This window comes from Coregonus lavaretus, assembly GCF_964263955.1.
Source record: "Coregonus lavaretus genome assembly, chromosome: 27".
NCBI lineage: Eukaryota > Metazoa > Chordata > Actinopteri > Salmoniformes > Salmonidae > Coregonus > Coregonus lavaretus.
In genome coordinates this window covers 8,032,493-8,048,351 of record NC_140014.1, presented here as the reverse complement: position 1 = coordinate 8,048,351, position 15,859 = coordinate 8,032,493, and the positions used below count along the sequence as shown (strand labels likewise).

The 15,859-nt window shown below is 43.4% G+C and overlaps 1 protein-coding gene across 1 annotated transcript in view; it reads right to left on the bottom strand.

The window, feature by feature from the left end:
• The window catches only part of rps6ka1 (ribosomal protein S6 kinase a, polypeptide 1), a gene marked incomplete at its 5' end in the record, with an annotated part of 145,716 nt that overhangs the window by 82,646 nt on the left and 47,211 nt on the right, over positions 1-15,859 (bottom strand). The window contains one exon of the mRNA XM_084144132.1: positions 10,494-10,541. Within this exon, the coding sequence (XP_084000258.1) occupies positions 10,494-10,541 (48 nt within the window). The remainder of the gene's footprint in view (positions 1-10,493; positions 10,542-15,859) is intronic.

Here is a 15,859-nt window from a genome sequence, read left to right as displayed (position 1 = left end):
GTGTTGAAGGTCAGCATGGCAGATGTGTTGTTGCCTACCCTCACCACCTGGAGGTGTTCAGTCCCAGGGTCATTAGCTTAGTGATGAGCTTGGAGGGCACAAAGGTGTTGAACACTGACCTGTAGTCAATGAACAGCATTCTCACGTAGGTGTTCCTTTTGTCCAGGTGGGAAAGGACAGTGTGGAACGCAATAGAGATTGCGTCATCTGTTGATCGGTTAGGCCGGTATGTGAATTGTAGTGGGTCTAGGGTGTCTGGGACGATGGTGTCGATGTGAGCCATGATCAGCCTTTCAAAGCATTTCATGGCTACAGATGTGAGTGGTACGGGGGCAATAGTCATTTAGATAGGTTACCTTGGCGTTCTTGGGCACAGGGACTATGGTGGTCTGCTTGAAACATGTAGATATTACAGAAAGGTTGAAAATGTCCGTGAAGACACTTGCCAGCTGGTCAGCACATATTCTGAGTACGCGTCCTGGAAATCCGTCTGGTCCTGCGGCCATGTGAATGTAACCTGTTTAAAAGGTCTTACTCACATCGGCTACGGAGAGCATGATCACACAATCGTCCTGGACAGCTGGTGCTCTCATACATGGTTCAGTGTTGCTTGCCTCGAAGCGAGCATTGAAGGCATTTAGCTCCTCTGGTAGGCTCGCGTCACTGGGCAGCTAACGCCTGGGTTTCCCTTTGTAATCTGTGATAGTTAGCAAGCCCTGCCAGAGCCGATGAGCATCAGAGCTGGTGTAGTAGGATTCGATCTTAGTCCTGTATTGACGCTTTGCCTGTTTGATGGTTCGACGGAGGGCGTAGCAGGATTTCTTATAAGCGTCCGGATTAGTGTCCTGCTCCTTGAAAGTGGCAGCTCTAGCCTTTAGCTCATAAAGAACTGGTTGGGATATGTATGTACGGTCACTGTGGGGACGACATCGTTGATGCAGTCGGTGACTGATGTGGTACTCTCCTCAATGCCATCGGATAAATCCCAGAACATATTCCAGTTTGTGCTAGCAAAACAGTCCTTTAGTTTAGCATCCGCTTCATCGGACCACTTCTGTATTGAGCGCATCACTGGTACTTCCTGTTTGAGTTTTTGCTTGTAAGAAGGAATCAGGAGGATAGAGTTATGGTCAGATTTTCCAAAAGGAGGGCAAAGGAAAGCTTTGTATGAGTGTGTGTGGAGTAAAGGTGATCTAGAGGCTTTTTACCTCTAGTTGCACAGGTGACATGCTGGTCGAAATTAGGAAAGACAGATTTAAGTTTTCCTGCATTAAAAATCACCGGCCACTAGGAGCGCCGCCTCTGGGTGAGCATTTTCTTGTTTGCTTATGGACCTATAAGGCTTGTTGAGTGGGGTCTTATTGCCAGCATCAGTTTGTAATGGTAAATAGACAGCTACGAAAAATATAGAGGAAAACTCTTGGTAATTAGTAGGGTCTACTGCTTATCATTAAGTATTCTAATTTAGGCGAGCAGAACCGAGACTTCCTTAATATTAGAGATTGCTCACAAGCTGTTGTTAACACACACCACTCCCCTTGAGTTTACCCGACGCTGCCGTTTCGTCTTGCCGATGTATAGAAAAACCAGCTAGATTTTTTTCCCCCCCATGTCCAACTCAGAGAAACAAAGGATATTACATTTCTTCAGATCACATTGATGGGATGGTCTCGAACGGCGCTCGTCCAGTTTAATCTCCAACGACTACGCGATCGCAATTAGAACGGAGGGTAGAGGCAGTTCATCCACTCACCGACGTAGTCTCGTCAGGTATCCCGCACGACGGCCTCTATAACGCCGCCACTTCCTCTCTTTATTTTCCACATAAGTCATAGACTGTCTCGGAGCGCCAAGTCTGGGACCAAAAGGCTCCTGAACAGCTTCTACCCCCAAGCCATAAGACTACTGAACAGATAATCAAATGGCTACCCGGACTATCTGCATTGACTCTATGTACACTCTCACTGGACTCTACTCACACATACTACACTGACACTCAAAACACCCACCCACACGCATACTGACGCCACACACACTTTCACATACGCTGCTGCTACTCTATTCATTATTTATTCTGATTGCCTAGTCACTTTTACCCCTACCTACACGTACATATTACCTCGTACCCCTGCACACTGACTCATTACCGGTACTCCTTGTATATAGCTTTGTTATTTTATTATGTTACTATTTCCTTTTTTTATTTAGCCAATTGTTTTACTTTTTAACTCTGCATTGTTGGGAAAGGGCTCGTAAGTAAGCGTTTCACGGTAAAGTTACACCGGTTTTATTCCGCGCATGGGAAAAATTAAATGTGATTTGATTTAGTGACACACAATATGCTGCTGACTGGGGACTCCCAGTATGAATGCAGGCCTGGATTATTTCCAGAGTTAACATCCATCCACATGGCCCCCCACAGAGGCCCAGAAGTCAGCGAGCAAATCATATCTTCTCCAATACACCGCCTACACACACAATCAACCCATCATACTTGTAAATATTTAATCGCTATCGGAATGTCTCAACGCAAAAACACCCATAAGGGGAGTGCTTTCCAGAGCTTTCAAATTGGAAAGACTTTTATACATGCCAGGAGGACACACAGACGCGAGGACACACATGCACTTCATGTGGATTGTGAGCAGATGCTAATCCTGATGGAGACAATTCAGTGGAACATGTGATCACAACCCGCTCGGTTTTGTATTCTCTAATCCCAATGTGGAGAGGCAGGTGCTTCAGAGGCCCCCATTGACGCTGCTGAGCAAACTGCCACAAAATGGGCCTGGCTGCTGAAAAATGTATGGCACTGTGCCCCGGCCCATGTGCGTTTCTAAATGCTGCGTGTGACCTCAAAGGGCTCTCACTTGACTGGAGGAAAGTGATATCAAAAGGTCCGGATCTTCTTAAAACTGCAGCAGGCAGTCAAGCGTTAAAAACACAGCCAGGGCCCGGCTAGCAGCGCCAATCGAAACTAAAAGCCCATTATACCACATTAGGAACTTTACTAATCTAATTGTCACCGATGGAAAAATCATTACCACCCCAAAGCCCCCTCTACGCCTGAAAGGTATGACTGAATGTCAGAGACACACATGCACATACACAGACGCACATAGACATACAGACACAAAACACTTTGGTGGGGATGGCATTTTTCCCCACTTACTAACCAACCTCTTACTAACCAACTGCTTGGTATATTTGACCTTAGATTCTACCAACAAGGTGGTAAGCAATTCCCCTATAACAACTTATGTATCTTATACGAGCTGAATAGCCTTGAAGTGAAGTACAGCCTGTTGTAGGTTTTCCTTTGACAATAGAACAGGATGCTAGCGTTCCCGAGCCACAATATCAGCTATGCAGCATTATTCACTGGACAAACAAACTCTTCCCGTCTTCTTGACCCCCTATAGACCTGATCAAATATTAATACAACCGCATCGTTACAAAAAGAGATTTCCTGTTCTCTCTGGTTATTCGAGGTTCATCCACTGTAAAGATAACCCAAGACCGAAACCTTAGGGGTGAGATAGAAACTTTAGTAATGAGACAGAAATATTAGGGGAAACCCCAGGGGTCACCTCTACACAGATTCGTTTTAGTGCTGAATTTTAAAAGTATGCACACTGGTGCTTTTTAGTCCAGGACTAGGATTAATCTGTGTCCGGGAAACCGGACCTAGAAGTAAAAGAACAACAATCTAGCAATTCCAAAACTAAACACATTCCGGTCGATGGGTTCATTTTGAACCCACAAAACAACAGTTCTTTATAGCACCTTTAAACTGAAAACTTCAAGGGGGATTTACACCAAAATGCCAGCCAGACATGGTGACATGGTATTTCCTCTTGACTCTCTCTCTCTCTCAGTGGGTGTGTGTGTGTGTGTGTTTTTGTATTACTATACTTGTGATGACCAGAGGTCCTCAAAAGAATAGTAAGCCAAGGAGCCAAGTGATGATATTTGGCTGGTCCTAAAATTGAAAAAGGCTATTTTAGGTTTAGGGATTAGGGTTAGAATTAAGAGTTAAGGGTTAAAGTTAGGGTTTAGGGAAAATAGGATTTTTGAATGGGAATCAATTGTTGGTCCCCAAAAAGTCCTCACAAGTATAGTAATACACAACTGTGTGTAGATAGCCGGCAGGTAGCCTAGCGGTTAAGAGCGGTGGGCCAGTTACAGGAAGGTCACTGGTCGAATCCCCGAGCCGACTAGGTGAAAAATCTGTTGATGTGCCCTTGAGCAAGGCCAAATGCGCCTGTAAGTCGCTCTGGATAAGAGTGTCTGCTAAATGACTAAATCAAATCAAATCCTGAATTATTCAATTATGAGCCTATTTCAGCACAGCCTGGGATGTCATTGGCACCGTCTTTTATTGAATACCATGACAACAAAGTCAGCCAGCTGTGCCAAGCAACCAACCAACTATTTTACAAATACTAAATTATATTGAAACAAATAAAATAAACGCCTTTTTTATTTGTAGTAAATATCCCCTAAATTATTGCTCAATATCCATTGGCTATGCCAACTTTACATCAAATTACACCATCAACACTTCTAAGCCAATGTCATAACAGAATGCTGTCTCTTCATGCACAAAAATACATGACTCAAATACATGATTTTACGCCCCTTCAAACTAAGTCCTGCTACAGAGAAAATTGCTAGGTAATATCATTTGCTGCTCAGATCAGGCCTTTCACTTGAGTGGCCCAGACCTCATTAGACTGCTCATTTCCCATTGTCCCATCAGATGTTATGTCTTAATTGCCTCTATTGCACTAGAATAAAAGCTCCTTAAATCCTTTTAAGTTACAGGGCTATGGGGATAAGAGGAGAGAGACATTTGAAATCGTTCCAAAGCTTATTCGGCGCAATTCACACAGAGAGGAAAGTAGCTATGACTAGGCCATTAATTCTTCCTGACCCATCGTCCAGACCAGGAGTATTTCTTGTTCACATAATATGGTCAGTAAAAACCCCTTACTCTAATTGTGACCTAAATTATATGCCCATCATTAGCCAGCCAACAAATTGCTGCCAACATGCAACATAAACCTCCATATACTGTAGAGATCTTGTTGAGATCCTGGGTGCGAGGAAGCTTAGTGGTTAAGAGCGTTGTGCCAGTAACCGAAAGGTCGCTGGTTCTAATCCCCAAGCCGACTAGGTGAAAAATCTGTTGATGTGCCCTTGAGCAAGGCACTTAACCCTAATTGCTCCTGTATGTCGCTCTGGATAAGAGCGTCTGCTAAATTACTCAAATGTAAAACTATAGAGGAGTGATTTTAGAACAATGTATCTCTACTGTCCACTGCCTTTGACACCATGAAACACAGATCCTCCTCACCAACCTCTCAGGGCTGGGCATCTCAGGCTCTGCACTCTTGGATTACTGCTCTACTTGGCAGGTCTCTCCTACCAGGTGTTGTGGAGAGGGTCCCTGTCTGCACCATTACTGGTGTACCCCAGGGCTCGGTACTAGGTTCTCTTGTTCTGTTTTGTACATAGTCTCTTGGTTCTGTCATATCCTCACATGGATAAGAGTGTCTGTTAAGTGACAAAACTAACATCTAAAATGGTAGCTTGCATGTTTCCATGCATTTCACTTTCAGCTATCAAAATGCTCTACATCCATGTTAACATGCTCTGCACCAATGACTCCTTACCATAGTGTAGGCCTCCAACAAGAGTCAAGCTTTAGCTCAATGAGCAACACAAGAAGCCTGCCCACCTTTCCTGTTTGCCCTTTGTTCGACTAACAGGCTGGGAAGGCTTAGGAGAGACAAAGAAGGGCCAATTAGTTATGTAATGTCACGGTGTGGCTAAGTGTGATGGTGTGAAAGAGTGTAGATGAGTCATTATAGACCTTTCACTTACCACTACTCTAGGCCCAGGGATAACTACCCAGTCTTCTTTTCCCGAGCCTAATTCGCACTAGGGCCAACCGGAACAATACTGGGCTGCCTTGGATCATTTATTTTCACATTATCTTTTCCAGCATGGTTCTAGCAACTATGGTGGGTGCGTAACCAGGCCAGCCCAGTACAGCTAAGCTTGGCTCAGTATTGTGAAAAGGATAGCTGCCTGGGATTCCTGGTTCTAGAGCTATTTATTCCCTCTGTTGTCCCTGGGGAGGGCCAGGCATGAGAGAGCCAGGTATGCTTAATGGGATGCATTATCGGACTGGTTCGTTCTAACAGGTTTCCCATTGATCTCGTCCACGCCCCCGTTACAGGATGGTGCCGGTCCAGTCTGGATGATTATCTGTCCCCGACGTCAAGATTGGATATTCATCCATGTGTCTTGATACGGGCAAGTCCATGGTAACGGAATTGTGCTGAGAACACAGACATTAAAACCAGTAGATAGAGATAGCGCTGACAGCGTATTCCTATGGAAAACTCCCGACGGCGCATGAAGCTGGAAGTATTTAAATTTGAAGCATGCTGAATGAATCTGAATGGAACGAGAAATAAAATCGCTAAGGATCATAGTGAAAGAGGCCGTAACTAGCAAAGGATAATTGTTGATGTAGTCATTTTCATCCTGCCTGAGAGAGTCAACCTTAATATGGTTATTGAACTACAGTAACTGAAGTGGATTTACACCCAGTAACAGAATTACAGTAACAGAATGTCATCATGGGTCCCTGATCTGTACTATACATAAATGCATAATTATGGATATGAATGTTACTCTTCATGGTGATGTAGCCTAAATAAGTAAACAAAAAAAAGGTATGAATAGGCAATATTCTCCTTTGCATACTTAGGTATTATTCTACAAACTGGCTAATATTTTAATGAGCTCTGCCCAGAAACAAGACCAAATTTGATTGGCCAGGACCGGACCAAATCTGACCAATCATAGATGTTTATGTTCTGCAAGTTTGGACAGCACAGTAGTGCTCAGTAATGTACAATAGAGTATAGTCCCCTACAGTACAGTGGAGTTCAGTACAATACAGTATAGTTCCGTACAGTATACTCAACTCCACTGTGCTCTGCTGTACTGCGCATAGACGTCTATGATTGGTTCAGATCTAGTCCGGTGTGGATCAAATCTGAACTAATCATACACGTCTATGTTTGGGCCAAATCAAGGCAGGTCCGGACCAACAATCAACATCTGTGGACGTTGCAATTATAGCTGGTCCGGACCGTACCAAAAAAATGATATCTGTAGACGTTGAAATCGAGGCCAGGGCATACTCACCAAATGTCCACTACTTTTCAAAGTCCACGGACGGTCTGGGCTCAGAGGGTAAGGATGCTGGTTACAGTAAATGGAAAGCGAGGGGGCTCATTGGTAGGTGTCAGTAAGAGCCGGGAGAGGTGACAGAGAGAGGCAGAGAGAGCGAGGTTGTCCTGACTGTTTTAACACTTGCTTTGACCATCAGATGACATAAAGAGTAAGAAAACAGTTATGAGCTAAACATAACAGTATGGCAGTGGAAGGGAGGACTGTAGGAGGTGACTACTATTGCCCATTGTAGTCAATTCAATTGCAGTAATTGTTAGTTTTTTCTGAAATTCAAGTTTTAAAATCACTTCAATTCATAAACCAAATGGATCTCAGGAAAAACACTAACTAATTGGTAAGTCTACCTACTTGTTACTTCTGAAATGTCATTAGGAAATGTCTTAAAGATACACTACATGACCAAAAGTAACATCTCATTCCAAAACCATTAGTATGGAGTTGGTTTCCACTAGATGTTTGGAATATTGCATCGGGGACTTTCTTCCATTACAATTAATCTCAATGGTGTTCGATGGGGTTGAGGTCAGGGCTCTGAGCAGGCCAGTCAAGTTCTTCCACACCGATCAACAAATCATTTCTGTGTGGACCTCGCTTTGTGCATGGGGGCATTGTCATGCTGAAACTAGAAAAAAGCCTTCCCCAAACTGTTGCCACAAAGTTGGAAGCATAGAATCGTCTAGAATGTAATTGTATGCTGCAGCGTTAAGATTTTCCTTCACTGAAACTAAGGGTCCTAGCCCAAACAACAGCCCCAGACCAATACTCCTCCTCCTCCAAACTTTAAAATTGGCACAACATGTCGGGGCAGGTGGCGTTCTCCAGGCATCAGCCAAACCCAGATTTGTCCGTCACACTGCCAGATGGTGAAGCGTTAGTCATCGCTCCAGAGAACTCGTTTTCATGGCTCAAGACGCCAATGGTGGCGAGCTTTACACCACCGACGCTTGGCATTGCGCATGGTGATCTTAGTCTTGCGTGCGGCTGCTCGGCCATGGAAACCCATTTCATGAAGCTCCCGACGAACAATTATTGTGCTGACCTTGCTTCCAGAGGCAGTTTGGAACTCGGTAGTGAGTGTTGCAACTGAGGACAGAAAAATATTTTTGCACTGCGCGCTTCAGCACTCAGCGGTCCGGTTCTGTGAGTTTGTGCGGCCTACCACTTTACGGCTGAGCCGTTGCTGCTCCTAGACGTTTCCACGTCACAGTAACAGCACTTACAGTTGACCAGGGCAGCTCTAGCAGGGCAGAAATGTGTAGAACTGACTTCTTGGAAAGGTGGCATCCTATGACGGTGCCACATTGAAACTCACTGAGCTATTCAGTAAGGCCATTCTATTGCCAGTGTTTGTCTATGGAGATTGCATGACTGTGTGCTCGATATTATACACCTTTCAGCAACGGGTGTTGCTGAACTAGCTGAATCCACTAATTTGAAGGGGTGTCCACATACACAGTGCATTCGGAAAGTATTGAGACCCCTTGACCTTTCCAAATTTTGTTACGTTAGTCTTATCCTAAAATGAATAAAAAATAGTTTTTCCCCCCTCAATATACACACAATACCCCATAATGACAAAGGAAAATGGCCTTTTAGAAATGTATAAAAAATAAAATGGAAATATGACATTTACATAAGTATTCAGACCCTTTACTCAGTACTTTGTTGAAGCACCTTTGGCAGCGATTCCAGCCTCGAGTCTTCTGTGGTATGACACTACAAGATTGGCACACCTGTATTTGGGGAGTTTCTCCCATTCTTCTCTGCAGATCCTCTCAAGCTCTGTCAGGTTGGATGGTGAGCTTAGGGACTCCTGTTGTCTTGTCTGTGTGCTTAGGGTCGTTGTCCTGTTGGAAGGTGAACCTTCACCCCAGTCTGAGGTCCTGAGCGCTCTGGAGCAGGTTTTCATCAAGGATCTCTGTACTTTGCTCCGGTCATCTTTCCCTCGATCCTGACTAGTCTCCCTGAAAAACATCCCCACAGCACAATGCCGCCATCACCTTGCTTCAACATAGGGATGGTGCCAGGTTTCCTCCAAACGTGACACTTGGCATTCAGGCCAAAGAATTCACTCTTGGATTAATCAGACCAGAGAATCATTTTTCTCATGGTCTGGACGTCCTTTATGTGCCTTTTGGCAAACTCTAAGCAGGCGGTCATGTGCCTTTTACTGAGGAGTGGCTTCCCTCTGGCCACTCTACCATAAAGGCCTGATTGGTGGAGTGCTGCAGAGATGGTTGTCCTTCTGGAAGGTTCTCCCATCTCCACAGAGGAGCTCTGTCAGAGTGACCATCGGGTCCTTGGTCACCTCCCTGACCAAGGCCCTTCTCCACAGATTGCTCAATTTGGCCAGGCAGCCAGCTCTAGGAAGAGTCTTAGTGGTTCCAAATTTATTCCATTTAAGAATGATGGAGGCCACTGTGTTCTTGGGGACCTTCAATGCTGCAGACATGATTTGGTACCCTTCCCCAGATCTGTGTCTCGCCACAATCCTGTCTCTGAGCTCTACGGACAATTCCTTCGACCTCATGTCTTGGTTTTTGCTCTGACATACACTGTCAACTGTGGGACCTTATATAGACAGGTGTGTGCCTGTCCAAATCATGTCCAATCAATCTCAAGGATGATCAATGAAAACAGGATGCACCTGAGCTCAATTTTGTGTCTCATAGCAAAGGGTGTGAATACTTATGTAAATATGTTTTTTTTATTTTTAATAAATGTGCAAACATTTCTAAAAATCTGTTCTCGCTTTGTCATTATGGGGTATTGTGTGTATATTGAAGAGGAACATTTATTTAATCAATTTTAGAATAAGGCTGTAATGTAACAAAATGTGGAAAAAGTAAATGGGTCTGAATACTTTCAGAATGCACTGTATATACAAAAGTATGTGGGTTTTCAGTAACGGAATTTCACGGTACAGGGCAATGTTTCCTGAACACGCACACAAGCAAGCGCACACACAAAACATTAACCATTTTCCTAGTGAGGAAAGTAGGAAAATAAATTACCAAAATATTGAAACAAAGTGGTCTTATACCCAAGAGTTTTGTCTTCATTATTGGTTGAGTTGAATCAGCAGATTGTCATTATTTGCGAGAGGCGTTGGTCTTCCTGTTCGCACTTTAATTACCCCTTTTTTTCAGCACTGCATAGTTTATTTGGTGCGCATGTGCAAGAGTGAGTACAAGATGTGATCAGAAGATCCCACTTACCTTGTGACCAGCAGGTGTGACCCCATCCTCCGTGACGCTTTGCCCATTCTGAAAATAAGACAACAACAGTTTCAGTGCCAAGACAAATCGCAACCTAGAGCGTCCAGTCATTAATGCTACTTTGTTCCTAAGCTGACAAACCCAATAATCTAGTGCAAACACACTTTCCCAGTGGGTTTCGCCTGTTGAAATGTAAGTCGCTCTGGATAAGAGCGTCTGCTAAATGACTAAAATGTAATGTAAATGTAAAAGGCCAACCACTGTGTCGTGACATTCATTAATATGATGACTGTTATTTATCGAATCAACTAACTGTTTAATTGTTACTCGATTAAATTAATAATGTAACAATTAGCTCATTAGGATTTGGGGCACCACAGAAGAAGTTGTTTATAGAGTTACCATCTCCCGAATTAAACTCTAAAGGTTTTTACCTATCAATATGTACAGTGAGGGAAAAAAGTATTTGATCCCCTGCTGATTTTGTACGTTTGCCCGCTGACAAAGAAATGATCAGTCTATAATTTTAATGGTAGGTTTATTTGAACAGTGAGAGACAGAATAACAACAAAAAAATCCAGAAAAACACATGTCAAAAATGTTATAAATTGATTTGCATTTTAATGAGAGAAATAAGTATTTGACCCCCTCTCAAATCAGAAAGATTTCTGGCTCCCAGGTGTCTTTTATACAGGTAACGAGCTGAGATTAGAGCACACTCTTAAATGGAGTGCTCCTAATCTCAGCTTGTTACCTGTATAAAAGACACCTGTCCACAGAAGCAATCAGATTCCAAACTCTCCACCATGGCCAAGACCAAGAGCTCTCCAAGGATGTCAGGGACAAGATTGTAGACCTACACAAGGCTGGAATGGGCTACAAGACCATCACCAAGCAGCTTGGTGAGAAGGTGACAACAGTTGGTGCGATTATTTGCAAATGGAAGAAACACAAAAGACCTGTCAATCTCCCTCGGCCTGGGGCTTCATGCAAGATCTCACCTCGTGGAGTTGCAATGATCATGAGAACGGTGAGGAATCAGCCCAGAACTACACGGGAGGATCTTGTCAATGATCTCAAGGCAGCTGGGACCATAGTCACCAAGAAAACAATTGGTAACACACTACGCCGTGAAGGACTGAAATCCTGCAGCTGACCCCCTGCTCAAGAAAGCACATTTACAGGCCCATCTGAAGTTTGCCAATGAACATCTGAATGATTCAGAGGAGAACTGGGTGAAAGTGTTGTGGTCAGATGAGACCAAAATCGAGCTCTTTGGCATCAACTCAACGTGTTTGGAGGAGGAGGAATGCTGCCTATGACCCCAAGAACACCATCCCCACCGTCAAACATGGAGGTGGAAACATTATGCTTTGGGGGTGTTTTTCTGCTAAGGGGACAGGACAACTTCACCGCATCAAAGGGACGATGGACGGGGCCATGTACCGTCAAATCTTGGGTGAGAACCTCCTTCCCTCAGCCAGGGCATTGAAAATGGGTCGTGGATGGGTATTCCAGCATGACAATGACCCAAAACACACGGCCAAGGCAACAAAGGAGTGGCTCAAGAAGAAGCACTTTAAGGTCCTGAAGTGGCCTAGCCAGTCTCCAGACCTTAATCCCATAGCAAATCTGTGGAGGGAGCGGAAGGTTCGAGTTGCCAAACGTCAGCCTCAAAACCTTAATGACTTGGAGAAGATCTCCAAAGAGGAGTAGGACAAAATCCCTCCTGAGATGTGTGCAAACCTGGTGGCCAACTACAATAAACGTCTGACTTCTGTGATTGCCAACAAGGGTTTTGCCACCAAGTACTAAGTAATGTTTTGCAGAGGGGTCAAATACTTATTTCCCTCATTAAAATGCAAATCAATTAATAACATTTTTGACATGCGTTTCTCTGGATTTTTTGGCTGTTATTCTGTCTCTCACTGTTCAAATAAACCTACCATTAAAATTATAGACTGATCATGTCTTTGTCAGTGGGTAAACGTACAAAATCAGCAGGGGATCAAATACTTTTTTCCCTCACTGTATATAACAGTCAACCTATCAATCATTACCTCTTATCAGTCTCATTCTGAACAGCCGTAGACTTCTTGGATCTGCACGAACCCCAGCTTTACTTATGATTCAGCACTACCCAAATTGGCTTAATTATTTACTAGCTAACTAAATAATAACAGAGTAACATACACTTAATACATGAGAAAAAGTCCCTAGTGGACTAACACATGACTGCTTGGTTATCAAAAGAGGGAGGGGTAGATAGGGAGAGAGAGACAAAGAGTCAAACCTATTGTTGAAACATTTGGAAACTACCCTCAAAGTAATCATAATACTTTGCTCACGAACCACCGCCCATTTGGGGTAAGAAATCATGAATGCATTTTTCGTGTTTGCCGTCGATCTCTGTTGATACCAATCAATCCTTCTATGGGGAAGGGGGACGGTTGGTGTAAGGCTCTGGCTGTCCACCAGAGGTCACAATGTCCTTCTTCTTAGTTGTCCTGGCTTGTAGTACAGTGTTCACATAACAGCTACTCCGCTATACCAGTGATTGTCTTGAGAGGGGATTTTCTCCTTCCCACCTCGTGTGGTTAGTCAAAGTTCCAGACCACTTTACACACACAGCTGCAGACTGGCAATGTTCTGGTCTAGTCTGGTGAGTTTCTTCACCTCGTGTAGAGGTTCAAAGCTCTAACCATTTCAAACGTGTGGACTACCGTCTCCACGCTTTCTGGTTTGATGTGAATTTGTTACCAAGGCTTTTTATGCACTCTGGTAAAAGGGGCGATCCTATTTGCTGACACGATATCTGAGCTCACTCGTGGCGTGGCTACTAACTGTCCATAGCTTATATGAAAAACAATTCTCATTAGAAAACTAAAATCACATTCATATCTTAACAAAAATACTCTCATAATTCTCCATATTACATACATATTGATGTAAACTTGACAGATAGAATGTGTACACTTTCCGTTTACAGTATTTCCTTTATACAATCCTTAATGACATCACAAAATAATAAACAATGTGACAATTATTCTTTAGATCCCCACTGACAATTCCAAACTTTCAGATGTTAGAAATATTGTTCCAGTGTTTACTTTTTGGACATTATAGTTTTGGCGGCAAAAGTATTCTGTAGACAAAGGGCATTCCTTTAGTTATACTGAAGAGCAAGAGGGAGATTCCCCTCCTACCTATTTTATGACAGAGTGTTAAGGTGTCAAAATCATCTACCCCTATCTTCTGTGGGTGAGAGGGGGTCTGGTCATCGTCAGCCATTTGCCAAGCTGATCTGAGGCCTTGGATCCTCACCCAGGAGAGTCATGACAACTGTTATCGTCCAACAATGCATCTAGCGGAACCATTGCTAAGAGCCCTTTAAAGGGAACATCCATTTGTTATCAGTCTGCACATTATTTCCAAGCATGACCAGGATGGACCAGAGGCTAAAACACCAGATGACATTGATGAGATTGCTGTGTAGTTTCACAAGAGCAGACAATCTTTAAATGTCACGACGAGAACAGAATCAAGGCATTTCGAAGACCATTAATTGAGAGCCTCGCCACTTTCCAGTGAAATCACACTGCCATTAAGGCTAATAACCAATAACCAACAGTAACCGTGTTTAAAGACTTCAGGTAGCTGGGGTGACAACAGGAGATGACGTGTAATTGACTAAACGTTTTACCCAAGGCCTTAGCAGAATGTATGGTGCAACAGTACAGTGGAGTGCAATATCCAACTGCCACAGGCGATTAAAACAGTATCTCTACATATGTTAAATAAAATAAATACGTTTCTGTTTCTTCTGAAGCATAGCTAAAAACACCCTCTCTCTTACCATAGCAGTCAGAATTGACTTTGCTATACAGTATATTGCGTTGGAAAATATAGAACATTCAAACACACACAAAGAGAGTGGTTTGGACTAACACTAACAGAGTCCCCCACCCCCTCCTCCGTTCATGTCACAATGGAGAGAGAGGCGACGCTGAAGTCACAGACTTACTCTCCTACTCTTTTCCCTTGACGACAAAACACACAGTTATTTTCTTTTAACACACACAAACAGGCAGGCAGCAGAGCCAGCCAGGACATCGATTGGCCTTGAGTGGTGATAAAGAAGAAGGGAAGAAAGACGGGGGAAATGGAAAATGGCTTTTCCGAGACACTGCCCTTGGTCTCATTACTTGTCCACGATAGTCATCTGCTCACAGATCGATTGGTCCGTTGGGCTACACAATAAATGAACATACCATGGAAATGTTTAGTTGAGTCAGTCTTGTTAGGGTATCAAGTCTAGAAAACACAATAATGAGCTCCTCAAAACCAGTCTGAGGTTTTATGAGTGCAGAAGGCAGATAAATATTTTTTCAGACTTTTAAACAGTGCAGTTCATAAAAGGGATAGTTCAACTCCAATTGTATTTTATCTTGTGGATACCTTGACAATGCGATTCTAGGAAGTGACGCGGCTCACATCATTACGTTCACATCCATGGATGTAGTAGGGCATTTTTTTTGTATGCTCTAAATGTTAGTAAATCACATTTAAAAAACCACCTCAAAGAAATGGGTTGTAGAGGTGATCTAGGGTTGGGCGGTATCCAGATTTCATATAGTCATAGCATCCTTCTCTCATCCTGGGATTTACGGTAATACTATCTTAGTACACAAGGGGGCGATAAAAAAAAGCAAAAAAGCCCATTGGACGTCTATTACGAGAATGCTAACAAAAGTAGCACAAGTAATAGCGAATTTCCATAGGAGGCAGCTATCTAAATATGTTAACAAGCTCAAACGAAAATAAACTAGGGCTATCAAAGTGAACGCTAATAACGCATTACATGTTTATCGGCCTACATTTTTTGGATACCGTTAATCGCGTCTCCGTTTCTTAACCGCACCAAACCTTTTAAGCACACGTTTCTGCACAAACCATTTAAGCGCAGAATACAACTACAGTCAATGCTTGTGCCTTTACAATCACTGAAGAACGTGTGCCTCTAGACAAAATCAGTTATGCCCAATACTACCGTAGCAGTTTATAATAGCAATAAGGCACCTCGGGGGTTCGTGGTATATGGCCAATATACCACGGCTAAGGGCTGTTCTTAAACGCGACGCAACACTGAGTGCTTGGACACAGCCCTTAGCCGTAGTATATTGGCCATATACCACAAACCCCCAAGGTTCCTTATTGCTATTATAAACTGGTTCCCAACGTAATTGGAGCAGTAAAAATTAAATGTTTTGTCATACCCATGGTGTACAGTCTGATATACCACAGCTGTCAGCCAATCAGCATTCAGGGCTCGAACCACCCAGTTATATACAGTTGAAGTCGGAAGT